Here is a 26,052-nt window from a genome sequence, read left to right as displayed (position 1 = left end):
ATTTTACGCATTTTCTAGCCTCTTCGAATGCATCTGTCATTCAATGTGCTGAAGGAGGAAAGAATACACAAAGACATTTAGTTTTAAATCCCTCCATTAAAGTGTAAAAGGCTCAGTTTTCCAGCATGTCGCCGTGTATGACAGATATGTTGTGTTGTTCCTGGTCAAAGGGCCGGCCTGCGGCGAGAGGAGAGATAGAGCGAGTTAACGTTTAACCACACGGCTCGTAAAGCAGCTCTAGGACAGTGAACCTTTGGAGTTTGATATGATGTGATTACTGAATCACCCTAGTGACACGTTGCCAAATTCAGCAGAATGAGGGTCTGAGTTTCCCGGGTGGTGATCTCTGAAATTGCTCAGGTAAGTTGTCTCATTTACAGCTGAGATGTATTGCATGGCGTCAGGTCTCTTACTTTAGCATCTGTTTGACGGTACCTGCGTGTTGTAATGTTTCTGTCGACTCATAGATGGACATTGGAACTGTCCAGTGTGAAACCAACACATACGAGGAGTATTTTAAACATTCAGCTGTGCACAACTCTATTGTGAACGTGTTTATCGTGGACATGCGCAGCTCTTTTACACACGCTGTATGTGTAACGCATAATATATTTTGATTTACAGTACGACTGAAGGGAGATCAGCTGAGACACGAGCGTTGATTTGACTCACGCACAGAAACATATGGCACGATACTAACCGGCCATAGTAAACGTAACCTCGCAGACAGTAAATGTGCTTTGGGGTCCAGCAGGGTTATTGTGCATATGACATCTTTCTTTATTCGCCATCTTCGAAGTTTACATTTGCATACATTTGTTTAAAAAGGTGGACGTGAGCTGAAAAGAGGTTTCTTCCCGTCCAGCATCTCAGAGAGGTTCAGTCGCTAGGGAATCACTCGCTCCTTGTCCTTAGCAGAGATGAAGAAATAAATGTACAGTTATTGTCAGGCAACAACATTGCGGTTTCTGTCGAGCACAATGGCCTTCAGGGCTGTGTGTATTTAGCTTCGGTCAACATGCACTGAAGCCGCTGTCGGGGATCCAGGCATGATAAGCGCTGGTCTGGTTATCTTGTTTATGCAAATGGTAACCAGGCTGTCCATAAGAGAGCCACGGATGGACAGCAGGCTAATGGAGTTCGGTCCTGACTCTCTTAAGACACTCGCTTTAATGGATCAGCCATAAGAAATGTGTGGATCGGCCTCTTTATATTTGCCAACATGTGGGTATGCATCACAACTGCTTATAGTGTCTCGTTGAGCCGTTTCAGTTTGGATGAGCTGAGGATGGATCTTTGGCTCGGCTCGGCTCTCTGTTTTATTATTTCGAGGGATAGCAATGGTAGAAAAGCTTTGTTTGATGTTCGGATTGCATTGGGTAAGACTTACAGATGGTGCTGTTAACTCTGCAGTTCTGTGCCCTTTGACCTCTGCACTGGATCTCCTTCACGTCTTCAACATCTCTCAATGATCATGTGAAACTGAGGAAGAGGAAGATAAACAAACACTTAGTCGATGACTTTAAAGACCTGTGGCTGTGACGTGATTCAATCATGATTGTCAAACAGCACTCATGTACAGCAACTCGACCCTTATAGTATTTAATATCTTTCTCGTATTTTTGTCTCACTAAACTGAAAATAAGAAAAATTTAAACATTCATTCACTCTCGTTTCATTTCAAACCTTTCTTCCTACTGCAAAACACAAAAGAAGATATTTTGAAGAATACTGATAACCAAACAACTCTCAACTATATGACACAAAACCACTGAGACATTGCTTAAAATATCTCTTTTGTGTTCCATTGAAGAAAGAGTGATTTACAGGTTTAAAATATGATGAGGGTAAATAAAAGGTTTTCCTTCTTTTAACTACTTTATTGCTTTGCTTATTTTTCCAAGTCACTTCGGATAAAAGCATCCGCTCAGTACTTAAAGGGACAGTCCACCCAAAAATGTAAATGATTTCTGTCATCATGTTCTCCCTCTCGAGTTTCTTTACACAGAGAAAGATATTTGGAAGAATGCTTATAACCAAACAGATCTTGACCCCCATGGACTACTATAGTAGGTAAAAATACAATGGTTGTCAAAATTGCCCAGAACGGTTTGCGGTCGTACATTCTTCAAAATATCTTCTTTTGTGTTCAACAGAACAAAGACATCTACAAAGATTTTTTCCTATATAAGATATGTGTGGTTACAAGCGTTCTTCCAAATATCTTTCTTTGTGTTCATCAGAACAAAAATATATACAGAAGTCGAGTGTGAGTAAATGGTGACAGAAGTTTCATTTGTGGGTGAACTGTCCCTTTAAATGTAAGATTTACCCGAACACTTCAACCTGTCATCAGATTTTAAAGGCAGAGATTTGAATATGACATCAAACATTTTTCCATCCAATTCTTTCACGTTGGCCTGGTTTATTTCTTTACATTCATAAATACTATAATTGTCATTTGGCGAAACATCAGAGACAAAATCGAAACTAAGAACTCGAGTCTTAAGTGCAATATCTAAGCGATACAATGTTACTTTTGGGCCATTCGATGTGACAGTAGAATTAAAGCTTTTATAATTCGCTTTCCTGAGTTCTGATCGAAGGAAAAGATGCTTTTTTTACTCGATGATGAACACAGAGGCTCAATGACTGTCTGGTGTTTTCATCGGCTGTATGGTTTTAGTTAATAATTACAGCACAGTCCTTGACCCGGAGGTGAGCAAAATGTTCCTTTCCCCACTTTGGTTCACCAGATAAAAAGTCAACATATACTGACAGCTTCTTCATCAAGTTCAAACCGACTTTGTTCAGAGACTAAACTAAAATGTGACAGCAGTCGATCAAATGTTTCCCTGATGCTTTACGGCATTAGTGTCACGTAACGTTCATAACACGAAGCTTTATATATATACATTATGAGATTGGAACATATGGCCTCATTACCTTTGAACCCCCTGTGGACTGTAAACAACATTTGGTGGCGTGTTATCGTGAAGAATGCTCTGTCATGTCTCATGTGTGTTTGAACTTTGGTTGAATTTCAGTGAGCACCCCTAATTCTGCTGATTTATTGCTGATAATCACTCACAATGGAAACCAATCAAAAATGTGCGGATGGACTGACGGGAACACAGAAAGAAGCTGCGCTGCGCGATCTCATCCAGCGCACGGGATATCACATACATCAGGTACCACGTATGACACCAAACGTCCGTTATTTCAGATTTCAACATGAACAAACCTGAGAGCTAAGACGGGAACAATGTGCCACCAGTGCATAACACTTCAATTATTTATATCGGCCTAGTGACAACATTCCTATCCTTTACAAAAATTAACCCATGGTTTAACACAAAAATTTAGATACTATAGTTAAACCAAAAACCAGGGCAACAAGATATGAACTATGATTTTTATTTGTAACCGATCTGCAAACGGACATGTGATACACACTTTTATCAAAATAAAACCATTGTTGAATTTCATAAAGGCCAACCTTGATCCCTACCATAACTTATCTTTCTGATCAAGGGATTTGGGTTTATTAGAAGCCAACATACAAATTCTTAAGCCCAACCATACCATTGACACAAATCCTGCAATCTGATTGGTTAATAGAAAAGTCGTTCCAAAATGTTTGCTTGTCAAAACGATTTGTGTTGTAAAGTGGTGCCATATTGTGGTGATGATGGATAAACACTTAAATGATTAAAAGCAAAGCATAGTAAATTTATTGTGTTGTTGTGGGTTTTCTTCATGTGAACCAGTAGTACATCTCTGTAATTCAACCCCTGTAATTTATTATTTTAGATTTAGATAGAAAAATCTGTAATTTTACGAATTATTACAGGGTTTATTTGTATTTTAACATATATTTTAAATACAGTCAAAACCATTGAATTACAGTGAAAACGTGTAATTTTACAGGAAATATTTCTAAGGCTCCGGCTGCCAGAAAATGTCACATTTTATAGGATTTTTTACACTGTATGTTTTAAATATGTTAGTCCATAATTCTCACCTGTTTTCTGCTCAGGAAAATGGGCAGAGGAGATATGGTGGTCCACCTCCTGGTTGGGAAGGTCCACCTCCAGAGAGAGGCAGTGAGATCTTTGTTGGAAAGCTTCCTAGAGATCTTTTTGAGGATGAACTGGTGCCACTGTGTGAAAAAGTAAGAGAGTTGACATTCACTCCGCTATTATCAGCCTCGGAATGACTTTAATCCTCCACTTATTTGGTTTTTTAATAGCGGTAGATGGTTTTACAGAATCATAAGAAATCTTTCATTTAAAATGCTTACATGTTTTTGCAGTTTGGCAAAATTTATGAAGTACGGATGATGATGGATTTCAATGGCAACAATCGAGGTTATGCATTTGTCACCTTTTCCACAAAACAAGAGGGGAAAAACGCCATGAAACAACTTAACAACTACGAAATCAGGTTAGTCACTTTAGGAACGAGAAAGAAAACAAACTTTACAAAGCTTTTTTCTGAATACATTTATGTTGGTGGGCAGAATTCTGCTAAACAGATTAAAACCTGACAAAATGTGTGAAATGTAGTTTAAAGTTCTCCACGTTTATTCGTTAGCTGAAGCAATATCAGATTAACCAAATATTAAATAACACACACCAAGACCGGTCCAATTCTGGATATATCTGCTGAGCTTTTTGGGCTTAAATTCCACGTGACCCTGATCAATGTCTGCACTGAAGCTCTAGTGAACAAAGAACCAAAAATAATCCAACAATCTTCATCTGCCTCAGGAACGGGAGACTTCTGGGTGTGTGTGCAAGCGTAGACAACTGCCGACTGTTTGTGGGCGGCATTCCCAAAACCAAAAAGAGGGAGGAGATCCTGGGGGAGATGAAGAAAGTGACGGATGGTGTCACTGATGTCATTGTTTATCCGAGCGCTGCGGACAAGACCAAGAACCGAGGCTTTGCCTTCGTGGAGTATGAGAGCCATAGAGCTGCTGCAATGGCCAGGAGGAAATTACTTCCAGGTAATGCAACAATTACATCACGGATGAACAAATGAACAGTTCGGTCTAATCGATTAATCGTGAATATTTTGTTTTGTAATATATGTGTGTAGGTACATATACAGTATAAGTATACACATACATGTGTGAATACATCAAACATATACATAAATATATATGCATTAAGGCTGTTCTGAGATTAATCACGATTAATCGATTTCAAAATCAATATTTGTGCTTTTGTAATAAATGTTTGTGGCGTGTACACATGTACATATATAAGGACACGCATACATGTGTGAATACATCAAACATATACATAAATATATATACATTAGGGCTGTTCTGAGATTAATCACGATTAATCGATTTCAAAATCAATATTTGTGCTTTTGTAATAAATGTTTGTGGCGTGTACACATGTACATATATAAGGACACGCATAAATGTGTGAATACATCAAACATATACATAAATATATATACGTAAGGGCTGTTCTGAGATTAATCACGATTAATCGATTTCAAAATCAATATTTGTGCTTTTGTAATAAATGTTTGTGGCGTGTATACATGTACATATATAAGGACACGCATACATGTGTAAATACATCAAACATATACATAAATATATATACATTAGGGCTGTTCTGAGATTAATCACGATTAATCGATTTCAAAATCAATATTTGTGCTTTTGTAATAAATATTTGTGGCGTGTACACATGTACATATATAAGGACACGCATACATGTGTGAATACATCAAACATTTACATAAATATATATAAATAACGGCTGTTCCATGATTAATCGTGATAAATTGCACCCAGAATAGAGATTCATGTTTATAATAATGTACGTCTGTTTACTGTGCATATTCATTTTGTATTACATACATGTATTTATATAGGAAAAATATATAAAAGTAAAAAGGTTTATATCACTAAGTTATATATAAATAAATACATGCAAAGATATTTCCCAATCGATTAATCGATTTGACAGAACTATGAGTAATAAAAAACTCATTGCTCTCTGCTCGAAAAAAGTACAGACAATTTTCAATGTAGTCGACAGACATGACTAAAGGTCTTATTGATTGTTTTCAGTCTAAAGGTGCTTTAGTTCATTGACCAGACGATCTGAGACCCTGACCTGCTCTCTGTCTCTGTAGGGAGAATTCAGCTGTGGGGTCACGCTATCGCTGTAGACTGGGCAGAACCTGAAGTGGAGGTAGATGAGGACACCATGTCCACAGTGAAAATCCTGTATGTCCGTAATCTGATGTTGGCCACCACAGAGGAGACCATCGAGAAAGAGTTCAACAACATTAAACCAGGTCAGCTTATCCAAGAAGAACCAGAGTGTTGCTTGAAAAAAAGAGATTCCTGGCCAGGCAAAAATCCATTGACTGTCTTATGAGATATGATTATTTCTTGTACACAGGAGCCGTTGAACGCGTGAAGAAGATCAGAGACTACGCTTTCGTTCATTTCTCTCATAGGGAAGACGCCATCAGCGCAATGAATGCTTTAAACGGAAAGGTAAACAGGACCCGACCATCTCTTACCAGAGTCTAAATGTTATAAAGTACTGCTGGAATAAAACCCCTGACATTCGTCCAGGTCATAGACGGCTCTCCCATTGAGGTCACGCTAGCCAAGCCTGTGGATAAAGACAATTACGTTCGATACACCCGAGGCACCGGGGGTCGTGGAGCGGCTCTGCTGCAAGGAGACTACGCTTACACTGTGGGACAAATGTACGACACGTCCGCTGCCTATCTGGGCGCTCCCATCTTTTACACTCCCCACGCGTACGCGACCATCCCCAATCAGTTTCGATTTCCAGGTACCAAAGGACCTGTAAGCGCTCGAGGGCTGGTGAGGTCACCCTCGGTGAGAGGTGGGTAATTTCTTCCCTCTATCAATCCATCTGATTTGTCTGTTGAAATCGGTTTCAGACATGATTGAAGGTGTGATGATAATGATAATCTATAATGAAATTCTTTTGAAACTAACTGATCGAAAAATCTAAAAGTCACAGTCTGGTCAGGCTGGTCTGGTTAGCTGGTTTTAAAGGGGTTGGGTCAGAAGGAAAATCAGCTAAATCAGAAAATCAGAGTTTTTTAGACTTTTGGCTTACGTTATTAACTTTCTTGCAGAAACGTTAAAAGGGCATTTTATCAATGTTTGTCCTCGCTAAACATTTTTTAAACGTTAAAAAAACATAAACTGTTAGTTGAATGTTTGAAAACAATTAAAAATAATATTTGCATAACTTAATTAGAAAGTTTGCAAAACATTGTTACAGTTGAACCTATTTTTGTTAGCTGGTATGTTTCATTAGGGTCAGTTATATATACATATGGCATTTGCGTCTGCATTTTCACATGTCCAAGACAAAAACAAACTGCATTGTGTTCTATTATCTTTTATATTTTGCTTGTGTATCTAGCATTTCAAGATGTTGTCCATGCCTGCATATTACAGTTCTAGTGATAATAATATCATATTCTGAGTGGATGGGGATCAAAGAATCAAATCAAATCTATAAAGCGAATGATGAGAAAACAAATCTATGAGCAAACATTTTCGATCTCTGTAATGTGCTGGCTTGGAATGGATATGATCGTTGTCTTGATTGGAACCCGGGTGATTTCTGCTGATTTGATTCGACTTAATGCCTTCTTGCATTCCTAGAAATTTACATGAATGTACCTGTAGGGGCAGCGGGTGTGCGTGGTTTGGGTGGGCGAGGATACCTCGCTTACACAGGTGTGGGTCACGGGTGTACCACGTACCAACTCAAGACAGACAAACGCCCCGATGACAAGCTCTATGACCTTCTCCCGGGAATGGAGCTCACGCCCATGACCCCTGTTACCCTGAAGCCCCACGGCATCAAACACGCCCCACAGGTACACAGAAAAGATCATTTATGGATTTTAATAAAGGATCAAATATTTGCTGATTTTGATATCTGTTTCTGCAGATCCTGGAGGATATTTGTCAAAAGAACAACTGGGGTCAACCTGTTTACCAGCTTCACTCTGCTATCGGACCAGATCAGAGGCAACTTTTTCTTTACAAAGTCACCATCCCTGCTCTAGCTTCTCAGTATCCAAATATGTACGTCACATCCTCAACAATCTCTATTTTAATATTTGTAATTGTCGGTTTCAAATGTATGGTTCTAACAAGTGAGATGCAGAACATCGTGGCGACCACATATTGTAGCAATGCATTAAAAACCATTATACACATTGTTTGGCACATCAGGCAGAGAGCCGCAGAAGTGAAGCCCTCCCTCCTTTCCAGACTTAGCGTTTGTCTTGGTCTGGAGGTGAGTGGTAATGAACAGACAGATAAACACAATAATAAGATGCATTCGAATTCACGGCTTATTCCAACAGACAAAACGCAAATATTGTTTTGCTGACATCCATCATTTATGAGCTAATAATTTAGCTATAGTTTAAAGGGAACCCAGTGTATAGAGAAATGTATGGCTTAATGCGTTGTAATAGCCTTACACTACTAGCATTTGTCGTTAGAAACACATCAAATATTTTAAATTCTTTAAAAAAAGCTAAATGTAATACTCATTTTAACCTGAAGAGGCCGCCAGATTTTGACTTTTTTATGTTGATTTATCAACACCAGTAGCCTAACGTTATTGTCTTCTCACTCTTGGTCATTAGCTGACGGGGGCTAATATTACAATGTGCTCTAATACAGAATAAATAACAAAACCGCAAGCATCATATTATTGTGTTTATCAGTATATTCTCATAAAGTACACGATAATGGTGGATGCTGATGTCTCAAATGGTCTTAAATGTCTTAAAGAGGGTAGTTTAAAGCTTGAACAGACGCTTACTGATACTGAACGTGTTCTTCTTTTATGGCAGGCAGGCTGGTTTGTGTCAATAGGACATACCGCCACCTAGTGTCCGTGTGTGTTTATACAGTAGTGCTTTGCTGTTGCGCAAGAGTACAGGTTTAGGTTGCAACCATATGAATTCAGGCTTTAAAGTAAACTTGCGTACATTTGTCAGGCCGTATTTTCCCCTGAAATGTTACGTTTAATTAAGCAGATATAAATACAGCTTGTTTTGGTTAATTTAGAAGAAATCTACAGAAAAATTTTGATTTTGAAGAACACTTGCGCAATTGACTGCCGAACAAACCTGAAAATAAGCTTTACATCCCAACGGTTTAGATAGATTACATCTCAGCCAAGATAAACATTTCCTTGCTGTTGTTACTGGTGGACGGGACGGGAGGTTTCATAAAGAGGGACCTTTTTAATTTAACCTCAGTCGAACAACTCAGTCAGGTCACTTTTCCCCTACAATATAATAAACTCTCTTTTACCTCTCCGTGTGCCCCATCAGACACCCGTTCACGCCCGCCAAGCTCTGCACTTCGATGGATGAGGCGAAGCTTCACGCGGCCGACCACACGCTGCAGATCCTCGGCCTGCAGACAGAGGGCGCTGATGCCTCCACCGCTGCTTTCCCAGGTATGTGAGGTCTGTAATACTGACACTTACTATAACATAATGTCTACTACAATCCTGTTATATATTTGTATAATATTATATAGTAAATATTCAACAATCATAAATGTAGAACCTCTTGTTTTATTGGTTATATTGAGAATAAATGCACAAAACGTACACATCATAGAGTGAATGTTGAAGTTATATTTATTAAACAAATGAACCGTGTTAAAGATTGCCTCTCAAAATATATTTTTCTATATAAGTTTTGTTGGCCTTGTGTTCACAGGTTATACAATCGCCAGCACTGCCTTGTCCACCGGTCAGCTGAAACAAGCTGTTTCTCTGGGTCAGGATCTGACCGCATATGCCACCTATGAGGGTTACCCGGCCTTCGCTGTGGCCACCCGCGGCGACGCATATGGAGTGTTTTAATATATCAGTCATATAGTCTTTGTAATATTAGTTTGTGTTCTGTTTATAGGTTTGTTAGATTTATGTTTTTAGGTTTTTTCCTTCACATCAGGACACATCCCTTTTACCATTCAAATACAAAATGCAATGTGTCTTATTCCAGTAGGATATAATGGTGTTCTATTGGTTTCCATCGATCAGATAACATCACACCATAAATACAAGTAGAGACCATATTAGAACGGCCATTTTAATCAATTAGAATTTCTTGGATGATTTTATTTTCTCAGCAGGGATGTTTTTTTTTGCATATTGCAATATTGTAGTGATGTTTGTGTCAATGCGAGTCATCTTTTGACTCGAACTCAGGAAGCTGACGGTCTGATAGCTGTCTAATAACTCAATCCCAAAAGTTTCGAGAAAATGTCTACAAGCTTTTGTCTGCTGAACGTTTTTTTGAGTCTAAAAATTTGTTTTTAATTTTCACACCACAAATTCACTATAATAATTAGTCAAATGTCTATAATATTTCAACTGTTTAATGCTGCCTCTGAATGTGTTTATTTTGCGTATTATTAACACTAAATCATTACTATCAAATGATAAAATACACAGTCATATCCCTGCAGACAATTTTTTTTAGTTTGTTCCGTCTTTACATTAACATCCATCTGAAGAAACCTACAGTATGCCTCGCTGTATGCTTTATATGCACCCGACCGTTTTAGGGTTTTGAATAAGGTAGTTTGTAGCTTTGTTTTTTCTTTGTCTATTTTGTTAGATTTTGTCATCTCATACTTTTATATGTAAGAAAAATATGACAGCGTTTCTAAACACAGACATTTTTGCTAAATAAGATTCCGTATCGGTGACAGTATTAAAGTTTGTGTAGCACTTAGAACTTATTTTTATACCTGAAGTCCAGCTCAGTTTGTCTTTAGATCATTGACTGTTTGAAGTAATTCACTGCGTCAGTGATTGACATTAAAACTGAAGAGAGATTTCTACAGGCACCAATCAGGAGAAGAAAATAAGCCGAGAGCTACAGAATGTGAAAGGCAAGATTATATAATTCCAATACATCCACAAACCATCAATAAATCGAATTCACTTCTCAAGACATTTCTGCTGTTTACTTGCGTGTGTGATACATTTCAAAGATTTCAAGTTGTTGGCATCACATGTGAGGAAGATGCTGTCCGTGTGGAGTGATGGACAACAGAGCAACTGTATTTAGGTTAGCATGGCTGAATGAGTGCTTTTATAAAAATAGTCATTTGAATGAAATGTTTGTTTAAATGCACATTGCTCATAAGAAAGAATAAGCACAGATATCTTGATCATTTCTCCCAGACCAAATGGAGAACACATGGAAACACATGGAAGTCTCATCTATGTCTCAGAAATTTCTCCTAATTCAAGAAATGTCATGAGAGTTTCAGAAGAGATGGTCACAATGTGTCAAACTGAGCTCAGAAAAGTCAATATTATTGAAGATCTCAATATTAACGTTCAAATCCAGATTATTCTACATCTACAATCTGCTTACATTTAAAACCAATTTTTATTTCTCCTAAAGAATTTCAGGAGGCTAATTTCAATACATAAATGAAACACAACAGAGAACTCCTTATTAGTTCTCTTTATATATCTTCATATTATATGTTTTTGTGCTGTTGTTTTGTGTTCAAAGCTCACTTTTCAAAAATGGCATGCGATAAATAAACGCGGCTTTTTGATCTGGTTTTATGGAAACAATTTTCAACAACAGGGGATTGTGAACAACACAATTTTAGTCAAAGTCAATGATCTGTTGAACAACATCCACGTGGTGGTTCTAGTGTTAAAACTCCTGCGCTACAGTATGAAAGAGACCCATCATACTACAGTATAGTGTTTATTTTAGCATCCTGGACCAGAACTGCCGTCCTCTCAGAAATCCTGTGCATTGTGAAAAGCGCTACAGTATATAAATAAAAGCGTGCTCAAAAGTAGTAAAAGCTCCTGGTGACTCTGAAAACGTCTGATGTGCCCACGTACGGCGTGATGATGCTCGTGTTCCCCTGTGACTGTTTGTAGTGTCCAAAGTGTTGAATCCTGTATGTGCCCGCCTCTGCTGCGCCTGGGATGTACCACTCCACCGTAGCGTTACTTATACCTAGAAATCCTTTAATCCAGTGAAATCTATAAAAACACACACACACACACCGTCATGTCTGAAGAAGACTGAACTTAATAAGATAATGGCTATTCATGTAAATAATACATTATAAATATAAACCTACACCCATGTTCAGTGTTTAAATAACAGTTAGTGATAAAAACCTAGTGTTTATCTTATCTGGAACCTTGAGAGATACCGTCGACTCTACTGGCGACTTTAGCACTACGGTAAAAAGTCAAGTATGATGTGATGTGAACAGATTACCTTGTTTCCCATGATGCATCCGTGTGAACTATTTCCCACATGTCATTGTGAAACCTCTCCACCGTAACTAACGTCTTATCCCTCTGATATGACAATCATTACAGATTAGTTATATCATATCACAGACATAAAGGAGAATCTCATGCTATCGAAGCACTCACTATATCTCCAGAGTGTCTCGGGTTTCCAGCGACAAACGTGACGGACGCAACTTCCCCCTTCGAAAGAGAGAAATCATATGAATCCAGTCTATCCAACTTCAATGATCAGTAATGTGCTGTGTATAAGATCGACTCACCACTTTATAAACGGGGGAAACCTGCTCGAGCACCTCGCCAAAAGTGCGGTTTACCGGCGCTCTATCTGCTACCGGATCCTTGATCAGATTAAAGAGTTTGTCGTCGTCGAAGAACGGAGGCTCTGGACCTTTGGGCAACTCTCCTGTGGTTCCCTGTGGTACATGTGTTCACTCAGATCAGCCATCACAACTGTTCATTTGAGTTGAAGAAGATATGGATAAGGTTAGATATGTTACAACACCTGAGCTATAGCTTTGGCCAGACCTCTGTAGCGCTGGATGTATGCTGATAGAGTGTGAGGACCAAAGATGGTGGACGCGCCCTCATACCGCTGAATCTGAAAGAGCATCTCTGTCAATTAACGTCAATCACGAAGAATTTCTTTTTTTGTGCGACAGCATGGTCGTGGTTTAGCAGGCATGTAGACGGTAATAAGGTATTTATTGCCTTGGAGAAACCAATATCATTGTGTCTGTATTTAGTTTTCATATTGCTATAATTGAAGTAACTGGTGTTGCAAAAACGGGTTTAAAAAACATTTCTTTGTCCTCCTAAATTTTGTATTTTGCATTTAAATAGATTTCAAATACAAAATTTAAATAGTTAAAACGGATTTTACCGCAAGATTATTTAGTTTCATGAAATGAAAACATTTCTGGTTATTGAATTCAAATAAAATATCGGCCTAATACCCTGTCTACACCAGACGCGAGCGGTAAAACGGGATGCCTTGTTCTTAATGGGTTTGTCGTTTTGCATCGCGCAGCATCCAGTGTGGACTAAATTAAAATGGGTTTTTTTGTCGTGTCGCGTAGACATGGTGTAAAAATGATTGGAAAACATGAACAAAACAAAAAATGAAAATCTTGTCTTGGAAATAAACTGAAATAAGTTAACGGCACTTCAATTATAATAATAAACAAAAACTAAAATAAAACGATTCAATTAATCTCATATTGCAACATAAAAAATAAAGAGAGGAATAATAAAATGACACAAGCAAATAACCAAAAATTGCTGAACATTTAACTGTAATAAATACATTTTATAATTTAATAAAACTAAACTAGAAAAACTGCACGTTTTCAAACACATTTAAATGTGAAAGAGCACAATATTAAAGAATCAGATCATTTTCAGCCAATATTTTCTGGCCTGGCAGGTTTTAATCCAGATGATAAAAATTCAGTTTTTGTGGTACATGACCATTCGCAGTATTGGGTAAGCGTCAGTATATACTGTACCTGGTACTCTTCATACGTGGTGATGTAGTGGGTGTAGATGTTGCATAGACCAGCGACCACCACCTCTTTGTTTGTGAACGGCCCCTGATCCAGCTCCTGTCATCCATCATTTCAAAGAAATTTCAAGCGTCAAGGAATTTGATATTTTGCAGTGGAACAACGTTTTCATAAATGATCAATTTGTTGATGTTTTCACCTGTTTGACTGCCTCCCGAATCCTTCTTCCAGACATAGTCCTGAAAGAGAAGAATCTCAGTATACACAACAGACACATACCAGCATGAATATATATGGTAGAACCCAGACAAGCCCCCGAGAGAACGCATAAACCACACGGACACCTACAATGCCCTTAAAATAAGAAAAGATCCCACTCACATCTGCTACCATCACTGTACCGTGGTATTGTTTTAAAGCTTTATGTATCAACAACAACTCACGTGAATTCTCCCGGCACAGCAACGATGGCAAAAGAGCCAATGGTGATGATCTGAACGTCCACAATAGCTGGATGCCATGGCAGAGGATCATTCATCTGCAGAGAAAAACATATAAACCAGCGTTATTTCTTACTATATGCCCTACGGCCATGAGGGTTGATTCTGGATTTGACTATAATATCAGAAAACAAGCAGCTCTGCTTCTCATCTGACCTCTCCTGTGCTCACGAGAATGGGTTTAGGATGATGACAAGCTTTGGTTTCATTGGACGGGGTTCCAAGAAGTGCATCTCTAATGCCGTCCCAGAAAGGGTCTCCATCCGTATCCCCTGCTCACGATAAAACAGAGAATCACCACCAGTCCATCTACAGGGCCTTTGGATTCAAACTCATGACCATTTTCTATTTACTGATAAATTTTCTATGTCAGAAACACATCTCCTTGCCTTGTACAAAGTTGAACTCTCCTCCTCCATCTGTGGTTCCAGCAGCGAAACTGTGGCCTAGAGCGGGTTTACACGTCCGGCCCTGGGTACAGAAAAACTGCATCAGTAACACGTTGCAGAAGAGAGAAGTGTATTCTGTGAACAGTCTCCGTGACGGGCTGTCGTGTGTGTGTCTTTAAAAGCACTTACGGTATGAGTGGAGTTAAACGGCACAGTTTCATCCGTCATATTAACCCACTGATGGGCGGCGTGGATGGACCCGTGTAACTCCTGTGAAGCACTGCTGTACAGCTCCTGCAGAGCAAACACACTCGCTGAAAATAAAGATATTTAACTCATTGATCAGGGCAATAATGTGACATACCTTTGCTTTTTTAGATATGTTCTCTCCTATAATCCTCGTGCTTTCAAACATGTCTTCACCCGGACCAAAAGCAATGCACGCTTTTTTCTGAAAGACAAAATGTGTGTATTCTTGTTTTGGATATGTTCTGGAGAGATTTCTGTTTGTTACTTGGCGAAAGGCAAAGCTCGAAAACACTTTCTAAAGCGTTTTTTGTTAATAAAGAACATGCTTGCTACCATTTGTAACCATTTGAATGCAATCTGCCATTTTTTTACTTTTCACTATATAGTGTATATTTCTTAGATTTGTATTTCGTTTTAACTCTACATTCTTAAACATGAATTGAATTGTAAAAAGGAATTCTCAGATGATAATCGTATTTATTTAATAAAATGAACAGTTTTTAGGCTAAACACTTTTGGTTGAACCTTAAAATGATGCCATGGTATTTCATTTAGAATTGAATGTTTATCATTGAAACACCATTTAAAACAGTTTTCTCAGTCCGCTTGACGTGGTAGGGTTTTTGAGTTCCCAAAACAAAAGAATACGTATTAAAATATACAAATTTAGGTTTTCAAGAATATAGTGACAGGAATTTATCAAATAGTTTTGTCCCTAGACACAAAAAATGAATTGACTCGTGTGAATAAAATAATGGTTACTCACTCCTCCGGTGGGACAGGAGCTGTTAAGATAGTCACACTTTTCACCTGTATTCACACATACGGGCCCACGAATGTTTGGAGAAGAATCTCCCAGATTACTGGATGAAAAGCCGGCCACAAACGGACCCTGCGGGAAAACAAGCAGCCCTGCGCTTTGACATGATAACATAACACAAACTCTCCTAAAGACACAATGATCCACAATGTCTATGAGCAAACTAGTGACTAAACTCAGTGACAAAATGTCCTTGAGCGGTTGTAAACCAGTAGATTAAAACTAATAAAGACACAGTTCATGAGCGCCGATGGGTGGAATTGAGATCAAGAAGATCAATCGTTCATTTTACCTCTCCGGGTAGAAAGCCGATGTTCTTGTCCTGCTCAAAGGCGTACGAGGCATAGCCCAGGTTGTCTGAGCTCACCATGCGATTGGTGTAATTCATACTGACCGGATGAACGGCAAACCAGCTGATGGGTAAACAAAGCACATACATCAGTTATCAACACATTTATTATCTCAGATCTCATCTGATCAACGGTCTATAATCTGAATTGACAGTGTTCTGCTGTGTATACCTGAGCAGACCCATGCCATCTCCATCCATATCGGTGAACTTCAAGATGACAATCTGCTTGTCTGTGTTGTATTCATACCTGGATGGGATACGGGATCAGAAAGGAACTCTGGATAAATGTTATTAGAAAATGCAGCAGGATTGTTTTAGTCGTGTGGATGAATGCACAAACCTGTTTCTCTCCTCCTCAGGGTTGTTCAGATACGAGTGTGGACTTCTGTTCAGATTGCTGTCGATCAGTTCTCCTTTATTGATGAAAATTCGTCCGGGTCTTAAGTTTCTGTGAGCTGTATCAACGCTCTGAGGAAGGGAATTGAGATTTTCATCATTTTATGATTACATTTGACCACATTAATATTCAACGATTAATCGCATCCAGAATAAAGGTTTGTGTTCACATAATATACGCATATTTATTTTATGTGTATAAACGCATACAGATGTACATACAGTATGCTAAAGAGCAATACAAATGTAAAAATGAATAAATTAATGTATATATTTATATTAGTGCTGTCAATCGACATATTTTTTCTGCGGCTAATCACGATTAAACTTACATAACATGAATGTTTTTAAAATACTTTTACATTCTTATCATTTCAAATGTAAATGAATGTAGAAACAACAGATTTCTTTAACAACATCATTTTAAGAACATTCCGGTATACGTACTGCAACGGACGTCTGCATTAAATCGATTATTAAATGATTCAAAGGCCTTTGCCTGAATAAAAGCGTGATTGTATAATATAACGCTAGACAAAGGATGACCAAATAAACGGATGCTGCTTTAATTGGGTTAAATATTTTAAAGCATTAATCTGATCAAATGAATCGCATGTGTTAACGCGTTAATGTTGACAGCCCTAATTTATATATCATTTAAATGATATCTAAACATGTGAATGTTTCCTACATATTTACATGTATGTTTGTAAATATAGAATAAATGTGCACAGTGCACAGACATTTATTATGTAAACACAAACTTTTATTCTGGATGCGATTAATCATGATTAATCATCTAACAGTTCCAGTTTAATGTGAAACGTACCTTGACTATTCCGTTGACCATGGCTTGTATAGATGGTTTAATGTAGCCGTTGCTGGTGATCATAAAGAGGGTGTACTGGAAATATCCGGCCAGACCTGAATGTGTGTGTGTGCCACTCATCACCACATTGTCCTGTCTGTAGAGATCTCCGTACTTCACTTTCAGCTCTCGCAAAACCTGCCATCAACGTCAAGAAAATCTAAAGCGCATGTGCCACGTTTTTCATGTTTTTTTAGAACGTTTCTGAACAACAGCAAACAGAAGGAATTGATTTTAAAGGGATTCTTTACAATTACAACTACTTACTAATGTATGTACAACATTTGTAAACATTTTATTACATTTGTATTTCATTGTAATCACAAATAAAAGCTTTGGGCGATTCCTCTGATCACTTAAAGTGATAGTTACCCAAAAATGACAATACTAAGAAGATATTTTGAAGAAAGTTGGTAACCGAACAGCACCAGCACCAATTCACTTCTATTGTATGGACACAAAACCAATGCAAGTGAATGGGGGCAGTTTTGGGGTGAACTATCACTTTAAGTAACCCTGTCCTGCAATTATATAAACATGACATATAAAGACTTGAATGTGACACGGTCAGAAAGAATTCCTTCTGTATGGTCATTTATATTTGGCATGTATACAGTGTATTTAAACAGATGTGGCGTACCTCGAGTCTCAGTCTCTGAGAGACCATGCCGACGTCAGCGGTGACAAACAGCACTCGTTTGCTTCCATCATCCACGATGAAGGCTCTGCTGAACAGACGCGTGTGAATGCCTCGTGCCGTCTGCTCAGTGTGGGCGTAACCCATCTATCCCCCCAAATAAACAACGATAGAGAAATCACGTAAGACATTCTTATGACAAGAGATCATCATCAGTCCTAAACATTATCAGATTGTAATAACCGATGGATTGATAGCTTTCGTAAAGCCTCGCCTATACAAGCAAACAAAGTATAACAGGCAGTGGTTTTATCTGGCGCTGATATGCAAAAGTTATGCAAACAAACTGACCAGAGGTACATCAGCCACAGGTCCTGTGCAGTCGGCTCGGCCTACGCCGATGAGATAGCGGGTCTCTGGAGGATTCACTGTGGGGATTGTGGGTTCCTCTGGTTCTGCAAAGGCGATTCAGACAAGACGTGTGAGATTATTTGATTTAATTTTGTTGACGTACAAATATACAGCGAGGTTTGATAGAACGAAACTGTATTCCATCACCCCAGCATTTCCCCATTTTATATCATATCATGTAACTTAAAATGTCAGTTTATATTTATATATCCTAAACATTACAAATCCTGCTTTCACCAAACACAGTGAACGGTTGCACATTTTGTTGCATTACTAGATGAAGAAAGGAACATTAAAGGTAGTCAAAAAGAACGACTATGTAACATTTACGTTTCTCTGAGTCCAGCTTGAGGGCTAAGACTGTTATTAAGCCCACTGAGGCGGCCGTCATTAACAGGAACAGAACCATGAGCGAGATCTCCAGACCGTTGAGACGACAGCTCGCCGTCTTACGAGCCATCGTGCTTCACTGGAGACACACATATACAGACACACAACATATACAACACAGGTAAACTAGAACTGCAGAGATGTTAAGAAAACAAGATGCTTGTCTCTGACAGTGATTTCGTAAAGAACCACAAAACATTCAGAGCACTCGGTTGTTGTTACATGCAACTCGTTCCATGTTTTTTCCTGGGCTCATTTATTTTCATAAATGCAATACAATTCTAATCATAATTTTATTTAGACATTGACGTTTGTCAATCTCTAGAAGGTTACAAAACAACAACAATGCATGCTTTTATATAATACTGCACATAGGCAGGTGGTAAGCTTCTAAACTGCCATTGTAATATCGCTAATAAAACAAATAAAACAACTATTCTTACAATTTGGGTACGTACCTGTGTTGCTTATAAAGGAAACTGAGTGAATGGTGTCAATTTCAAGTAGAGAAATCAGCAAGGACAAGTGCACACTTATAATGCACACTGCACAAGGACAAAGGTACTACACTGTACATTTTTATAGCCTGCATTCAATACGAACAGCATTTAACCAAACAAACAGATTAGATAAGACTGGTTGCATAACATTTAGGATAGTAAAGACCTCATGTTTTTGCATTACGTTAATGATAAATAATAAATATAGCTGCAAGCAGCCTTGGAATTTGTTGACGTGGTAAACGAGAACAGTTAATAGATTTAAATCACTTTCTGTCACTAATGTCTCTAGATGACAAAACTTTACAATCCTTCTAAGACATGGTCTTGATAAAGCAAACCAGATTTCATAATGATATGCCTTTATTGTGTTTTTGCAAAATACAGCATTTTACGATCCCCATAAAGGCTGACCAAGGAAAGTGAGGACTCGGAGAACAGATCTCAAACAGATCTCGTCCCCCATTGACTCCCATAGTATTTATTTTCCAGAACACAGACATTCTTGGAACAACCTGAGGGGTGAATAAATGATTGAGCGAACTGTCTCTTTAAGACCAAAACAACAGAGAATAGTGAGATTCAAAAGTGAATCTGACATCAAAAGCACACCAGCCTTATGCCTGACTCAGACTACGGGAGTTTAAATTACATCAAACACTACAAGGTCATTTTAACATACAAACGAAATCTCGCCGAAAGCGATTTAAATAATGTGTAATGCATTTAACGTGACATCTAGTGGAACTTGAAGGACGCATTATAGAGATTTTTGTTCTGTTGCCACATTTCAACAAGCTGTCGAAACGAACTGCAGCAGCTGTTGCTTTTTACACTTTTAAAGTTCCGTCAGTCACTTCTTCATCTTGCAGTCTTGACTCTCATAGAGCTCCGGCAGTCAGGTGACCTATTCTGTTTACACCGCCATCCTGGCAGGAAACGACAGCCGGAAGCGAATTTGAAATGAATGGCGCCAGCATGCTTTTCGAGGCAACAGTTCACTTCGCACTTTCATTCAAAAGACATAGACCTGTGCATAGCAAAACTTAATAGACTGAAGTCGAGGTAACATGCTATGTCATGCATTCTGACTTCTTTACACTGTTAAACGTCCTGGCTTCTCATGCTTAACATGGTCAACTTGTTAAGAAAACGAGTTGGACGGATGATGTAGTATTTCTATGCTTGATACACTCCCCCAGCACTACAAATTGATTCGGTAAGTTTTTTCGTAAAAGGGATCCTATTCTTTTTTTGGGCAACTCTGCTAGAAAAGCTTGCCAAGGCAAAAGAAAGAGCCCACCCACGCGCCAACCTACGGCCGATAGGAAGACAAGATTGGCTGCGCTGCTTCAAGAGTTTCTGCGCTGTGGGCCTGCAGCTTGTTACTTTTGCAATAGTGTTTGTTCACTCCATTTCAGTGATGGATGTTATATAAATGGTGGATATAACACTGGATTTGGAGACCATGTGAAAATGAAAGACTGCACGGTCCCAGTGCTAAAACATGCCGGACATGAACTGCACGCGTTAAGTCAAAATAAGTCATATGTCTGAAAAGCTCGAAGGGATTAATGTAGTGTTGGAACTATTCCTCGAGTAATTTGAATACAAAAAAAATCTCCAGAGTCGCTTTGAGAGTTTATTTCACGAACATTTTACTGAGTAAAGCTATGTGAAGTGAACACACACTAAAACATTAATGTCTTCTGACGACCTGCCAAATAAAAGTCAAGTTAACTACAGTAGTTTTATATGGACAAATAAATTACTATTAAATAGTAAAAAATAAATAAACAATTTAGGTAAACTAAATGCATCATGCATAAGCTGAAGTTTGTAGTTTAGCTTTTAAATGAATCTTTCTATTTTAATTTATATATATTTTTTTACGTATATATTTGTATAACATTGCATTTTGAATGTAATACGGCAACGGAATGTACTAAATGGGTTTAGTTTTCACAGATATTAATGTTTGCAATTTCAGCAATAAATATGTATATTTTTCTAAAAAGGAAACAAATAATTTGTTCATTTTAAGAGACCTGTCTTATTTTCTCTTGTATAATAAGTGTTGGTCTTTAGTAAAGAAAAGGTACTTATCATCCGAATACTCGATTAATCGTTGGAATAGTTGGTTGGATACTCGATTACTGAAATAATCGATAGCTACAGCCTTAGATTAATGCGATGATGTGTTGTCTTTTTCCGGAAATAATCATACAGCTGTATCTCTCTTTTGTAAGTTTGATCAAACTAAATACTCTTCATAGATACGAGGTATGCTATACTACTGTATATGTACTCAAGATTCATATGGGATCGGCAGAAACTGTGTGTGTTACCCCATCTTTAAACATGATGCCCCCGAGTTGCTTTAAACATGTATCAATAAAGAAACAGATACATTCCCTTACCTGCAGGTCCTAACGTCTACAACTACCTAATACACCTTTCGTCCTAGTCAGGAGACTCTTTACAAGCCTGGAGTGGTGAACATTTATGGATATTTTCTAATGGATAGCCTATTGAACTTTGAACTTTGGAGTCTGCCGGCTTTAACCTGCTTTGTACTCATTGGAAGGATAAGTCAACTGTTTTGTCATCTAACGTAATCGACCCTAGCTGTCCTTGTTTGTAGGTAGCCAGCATTGCTATATAACTGATCTTGCAGGTCAATACCAATGCTACAGCGGCTTTAGCGCTCTCCTGAATGCCTGCCAAAATGGCCGAGTTCAGATTGGGTGACATCAACCTCCGGAGCTCTATTGATTGTTGTGAAAGTACCAACGTCATCACCCCGATTAAAATCCTTAATATCAAACATTGATTTTTCTAGGAGCAGATCGGGAGAAGTTAGATTTGATCTGTAAATGCCTCATATTGCGTGATAATCTAGACTGAACATCGGACCCGATCGAGGCCAGATTCTCGGGAGGGTAAAATTCTGTCCGAGTATCCTGTAGTCTGAGCCAGGCATTAGCAAGATCTAAAAACACAGATTCTTCACCAACTGACTGTCCACTGAAAGACACTTTATTGAAACTGGAGAACACACTCGAGTCAAACTCTGAGACATACACAACACAGAAATACCCAAGACACCAGCTCCTCCATCACTGAGCTCACAAGAGGGAACTTCTCCAGACAGCTGCAAGAAGAAAACAAGACAACCCACGTCACTATTATTACACATCTCTTACTACAGACCTGCAGGAACCACATTCAGATGTACCTATCCTCACAGACTTTAAGGGAAAGACAACACGCCGTGTGCAGCAGAGCATCAGAGACTTTTCAGAACAGCCCTCGTCTTTTGTCCCACAGACTGAATGATAAGAACAGCATTCAAAACCACACAGTGCCACTGAACCATATACGTGGAGTGCAAAAACATCAAGCTTTCCAACAAATAATACAACCATGCATTATAAATAGTATGAATAGCACAATGTTATAAAGACTCGCCCTTTCATTTTGTCCAAGTATTGACGAGCTGTGTTCTGATCATGTGCATTATATCTACCTTAAATGATATCATATTAGGAATGTGTGCATAATCTTTAGGCAATAATAAGCGAAAGGGTTGCTTGACAAGCGTGAGTTTTAACGTTTCATCAGAAGAATCTCTGCTCCGCTCACTTGCATGCGTTGAAAGGGTAATGTTTGTTGTCACCACATCATTTACTTACCATATAAACACGTAGAGTATTGAATATAATAATATAAAAGACAAACGCATAGATTAATCCAGTGACAGACATACCGGCTGTGCTTCTCTGCAAAAATAAAAAGGCAGCAGCAGAATGCGCGGGGGCCTCGTGTGCATGCAACTGATAGTTTTGAAACTTATAATGCAAACTTTGGGAAATAATAACGAAAATGAACCATGAGTTATAGGGCAAATCAAATCGGGTTCATTCTACTGTTGATACCATTAATATTAAATAATACTAACAAAATAACTTGCAGTACGATTTAATGTTATTTCAACTAATCTCAGTGTGAAAACCAGTATACAAAAATGTCATTACCATAAAAGTTAAAATTTCTTGTAGTTTCCAGTGCATTTCTATGACTGATAGCAATTTAACGGTGGCTTCGATTCACTTCTGATTTATCTACTTAATTTACAAGTATTTGGCCGTTGTATTGACAGGAAAAAGCTTAAACTTTAAATATATGACGGCCCATTTTTCCGATGTATTTCCAAGAAAGAAAACAAAGTCTTATATTCAGAAAAGTAAGTTTGTTTCAAAACTGTCAAAGCTCTAAATTAATCACCATAATCGACAAAGCCCTAAAACAGACAATTAATCGTCATAATCACAATGATTTATTAGACAATTAATCGCCAGCCAAGTTTTAAGTATCAGACAGATCCGGAAATTCTTATTTTTTAATGCTTGATATTTTGTTGATTTATTATAGCCTATATTTTAATATACAATTCTGTTTTGTATTAGTTTTCATATTGTTGTTTAATCTTATGTTGGATGGTGTTTTTTCGTCACTTCTGAATAACGTGCCACTGTTATGAAGCAGTAATTTTCACTGTCTATGTTGGAATAATATTACTTGTCAGACTGAGCATCGAAACGAAACTAATATTACACAATAAACTCATTTTATTCCATCATCACTTCATCTCTCTGTCTAACTTATCGTTGATGTGAACTTACAACAGAGCTGAGACTTAAAGTTGCAAGGAAAATACATTTTCCTAGAGTTTTTTTTTCCACAAATATTTTCTAACATAAATTGAACAATACTTTAATTAATTGAGATTTAGTGTTTTAAAATGAAATATCAAAAAGAATAACATTATGTGAATATTTTTATAAGGCACTGTATATGTACAGCCGCAGAAAAAATTAAGAGACCATTTTAAAGTTTCATTTCATCATCATCATTTCTAGATGAATTGTATCCATTTCAGACCGTTGACTGATGAATTTCAACAAAATCAAACCTCACGAGTCAAAGACTGACTGCATGACAAGACATGAAAACTGAGACAAATTCAGGTTACTACATAGAAAAATGTTTGAACTTCTCCTTTTGTATTTCTTAAAAGCGAAAATGAACTTTGCAGTATTTGAGGTCTAAAACATACAGACCATCTTTTCTGTTATTTTTTACCTGTTTCTCCAGTTGTCATTTTCTGTAATTGAATGCAGAAAGAAACAATGGACATGTGGGAGAAATATTTATAGTAGTTCAAAGAATGAAACAAAAATCTGAAAAAACGGTCTCAGAAATGTTTTTTTCCGCAGCTGGACTGTATATATTTGCAGCATCAGTTAAACTTTAGATGCTTCCCACACCTTGAGAACAAACTGACTTCCACTTCATCAGAACTATAAGAAATGACAAGAAAGATATCTTACATTTTAGCCCCTTCAAAGTACAGTAATTGCTGGAAAACCTGGATCTTAAAACAGGTCATCAGATAGTTGGTCATATTTCTTCCAGGCACATTTGACCAATTCCTAACCACATCAGTCTTAAAAATTACAATTTATTGTCTATATAAACTTTATATAGGTATAATAGCTAGCAAATAAAATATCTTTTCACTTTTAGGTGTATATTAAAATGTCTTTGTTGTCTCCTGTAAAAGGCGTTTTTCACTTCAAGCCTTTGCAAACTATTATATATCACTGTATAACATGATTATATACACAATACATTGTAATTATTAAAACTGATATGGTTAGGAATTAGTAAAATGTGATCAGAAATTGTAAAGAAACAAAGTCATCTTGTGCTAATATTTGAGATTTAATTTGTCGGTCAACGGAGGAACAGGCCCGGCTACATACTTGTCGTATTAAGTAGTCAATGGACAGATAATCAGTTATCACAATACTACATTCAAACCTCTCTGAGTCTCAGCACGCAGAAAACTGAAATGTCAAAACATAAATAAATACATTGAAAACACTACATGTGAGAGAAATGGTTAAGGACATATGGATTAGCTTTGTTGATGGAACAGAACTGGCACTTTACATTCGTTGATGAAAGGACACTTCTGCTTCAAGCATATGAAGATGCCGACATCACACGCGTACGGTCCGAAACACTGACGTCACAAATACACAATAACAGCTGAACACTGTCAAAACTGATCATTAAGGCACTTGAGGAACATCGGATTATTCAAACAAAATACATCATCTGTACGTTTCCATATAAAAAAATTATCCTGTGTTGTCTGGTAGAAAAATTTAACCTTCTACTTGGGTTGACAAAAATATCTTTGTGCATATAAACAGGGCAGAAGATTATTAGATTAAACATAATCAAGTTATTCAGAAATTCTTGACATTTTTATCTCGGTTGTGTTGTGAACACCAATTTGTTGGCGCTGTTGTGCAATGCATCATTGTGCTATGAGCAATAACACAACCAGGGAGACGACAATGACTTGTCTGGTTTGGCCTGGAGTCTTGTCAACCGTTAGCTTAAAGCCAAAACTGTTCTCATCCCCATAAAGGCTAAAATGTAGATCCAAGGTCTGATAATCGATCCCATGCGGACCGTATAGAGGAAAGACGACCATCTTCTGACACTTTGAGCGCAAGTAGTGGGGAGCATCTTCCAAACGGAGGCATTATGACGGTCAGTCTGAGTCTATTCGCGTGTACTTCAC

The 26,052-nt window shown here is 37.9% G+C and overlaps 3 protein-coding genes across 6 annotated transcripts in view; 1 reads left to right on the top strand and 2 right to left on the bottom strand.

Moving 5' to 3' along the window:
* Positions 1–251: 251 nt before the first annotated feature.
* a1cf (apobec1 complementation factor) lies at positions 252–11,031 on the top strand. 4 transcript variants are annotated; one of them, XM_079476618.1, is made up of 12 exons: positions 252–360; positions 3,048–3,191; positions 4,040–4,174; positions 4,316–4,446; positions 4,773–5,011; positions 6,166–6,330; positions 6,438–6,535; positions 6,617–6,896; positions 7,718–7,911; positions 7,986–8,122; positions 9,391–9,518; positions 9,787–11,031. In XM_079476618.1, the coding sequence occupies exons 2-12, from the start codon at positions 3,093–3,095 to the stop codon at positions 9,930–9,932; spliced, it is 1,752 nt and encodes a 583-aa protein (XP_079332744.1). In that variant the 5' UTR covers positions 252–360; positions 3,048–3,092; the 3' UTR covers positions 9,933–11,031. The 4 variants fall into 4 exon arrangements, with proteins under 4 accessions (XP_079332744.1, XP_079332746.1, XP_079332743.1 ...); XM_079476620.1 differs by having other exon boundaries at positions 9,391–9,527; XM_079476617.1 differs by having other exon boundaries at positions 7,694–7,911.
* A 607-nt stretch (positions 11,032–11,638) lies between these two features.
* asah2 (N-acylsphingosine amidohydrolase 2) lies at positions 11,639–19,464 on the bottom strand. Its single transcript, XM_079476616.1, has 21 exons — positions 19,350–19,464; positions 18,832–18,970; positions 18,442–18,545; positions 18,094–18,237; positions 17,415–17,591; positions 16,530–16,657; positions 16,359–16,436; positions 16,130–16,250; positions 15,784–15,909; positions 15,133–15,219; positions 14,958–15,062; positions 14,769–14,850; positions 14,536–14,651; positions 14,323–14,417; positions 14,079–14,118; positions 13,883–13,978; positions 12,880–12,975; positions 12,638–12,790; positions 12,501–12,557; positions 12,340–12,422; positions 11,639–12,095 (listed from the first exon to the last, which is right to left on the bottom strand). The coding sequence occupies exons 2-21, from the start codon at positions 18,959–18,961 to the stop codon at positions 11,897–11,899; spliced, it is 2,217 nt and encodes a 738-aa protein (XP_079332742.1). The 5' UTR covers positions 18,962–18,970; positions 19,350–19,464; the 3' UTR covers positions 11,639–11,896.
* A 2,808-nt stretch (positions 19,465–22,272) lies between these two features.
* The window catches only part of sgms1b (sphingomyelin synthase 1b), a gene marked incomplete at its 3' end in the record, with an annotated part of 9,120 nt that continues 5,340 nt past the window's right edge, over positions 22,273–26,052 (bottom strand). The window contains 4 exon segments of the mRNA XM_079477302.1: positions 22,273–22,383; positions 22,491–22,545; positions 22,630–22,642; positions 25,410–25,482. Of these exon segments, the coding sequence (XP_079333428.1) occupies positions 22,273–22,383; positions 22,491–22,545; positions 22,630–22,642; positions 25,410–25,482 (252 nt within the window).

Source organism: Barbatula barbatula (assembly GCF_947034865.1).
Source record: "Barbatula barbatula genome assembly, chromosome: 16".
NCBI lineage: Eukaryota > Metazoa > Chordata > Actinopteri > Cypriniformes > Nemacheilidae > Barbatula > Barbatula barbatula.
The sequence above is the reverse complement of the archived record's forward strand: the minus strand, read 5'-3'. Positions and strand labels throughout refer to the sequence as shown.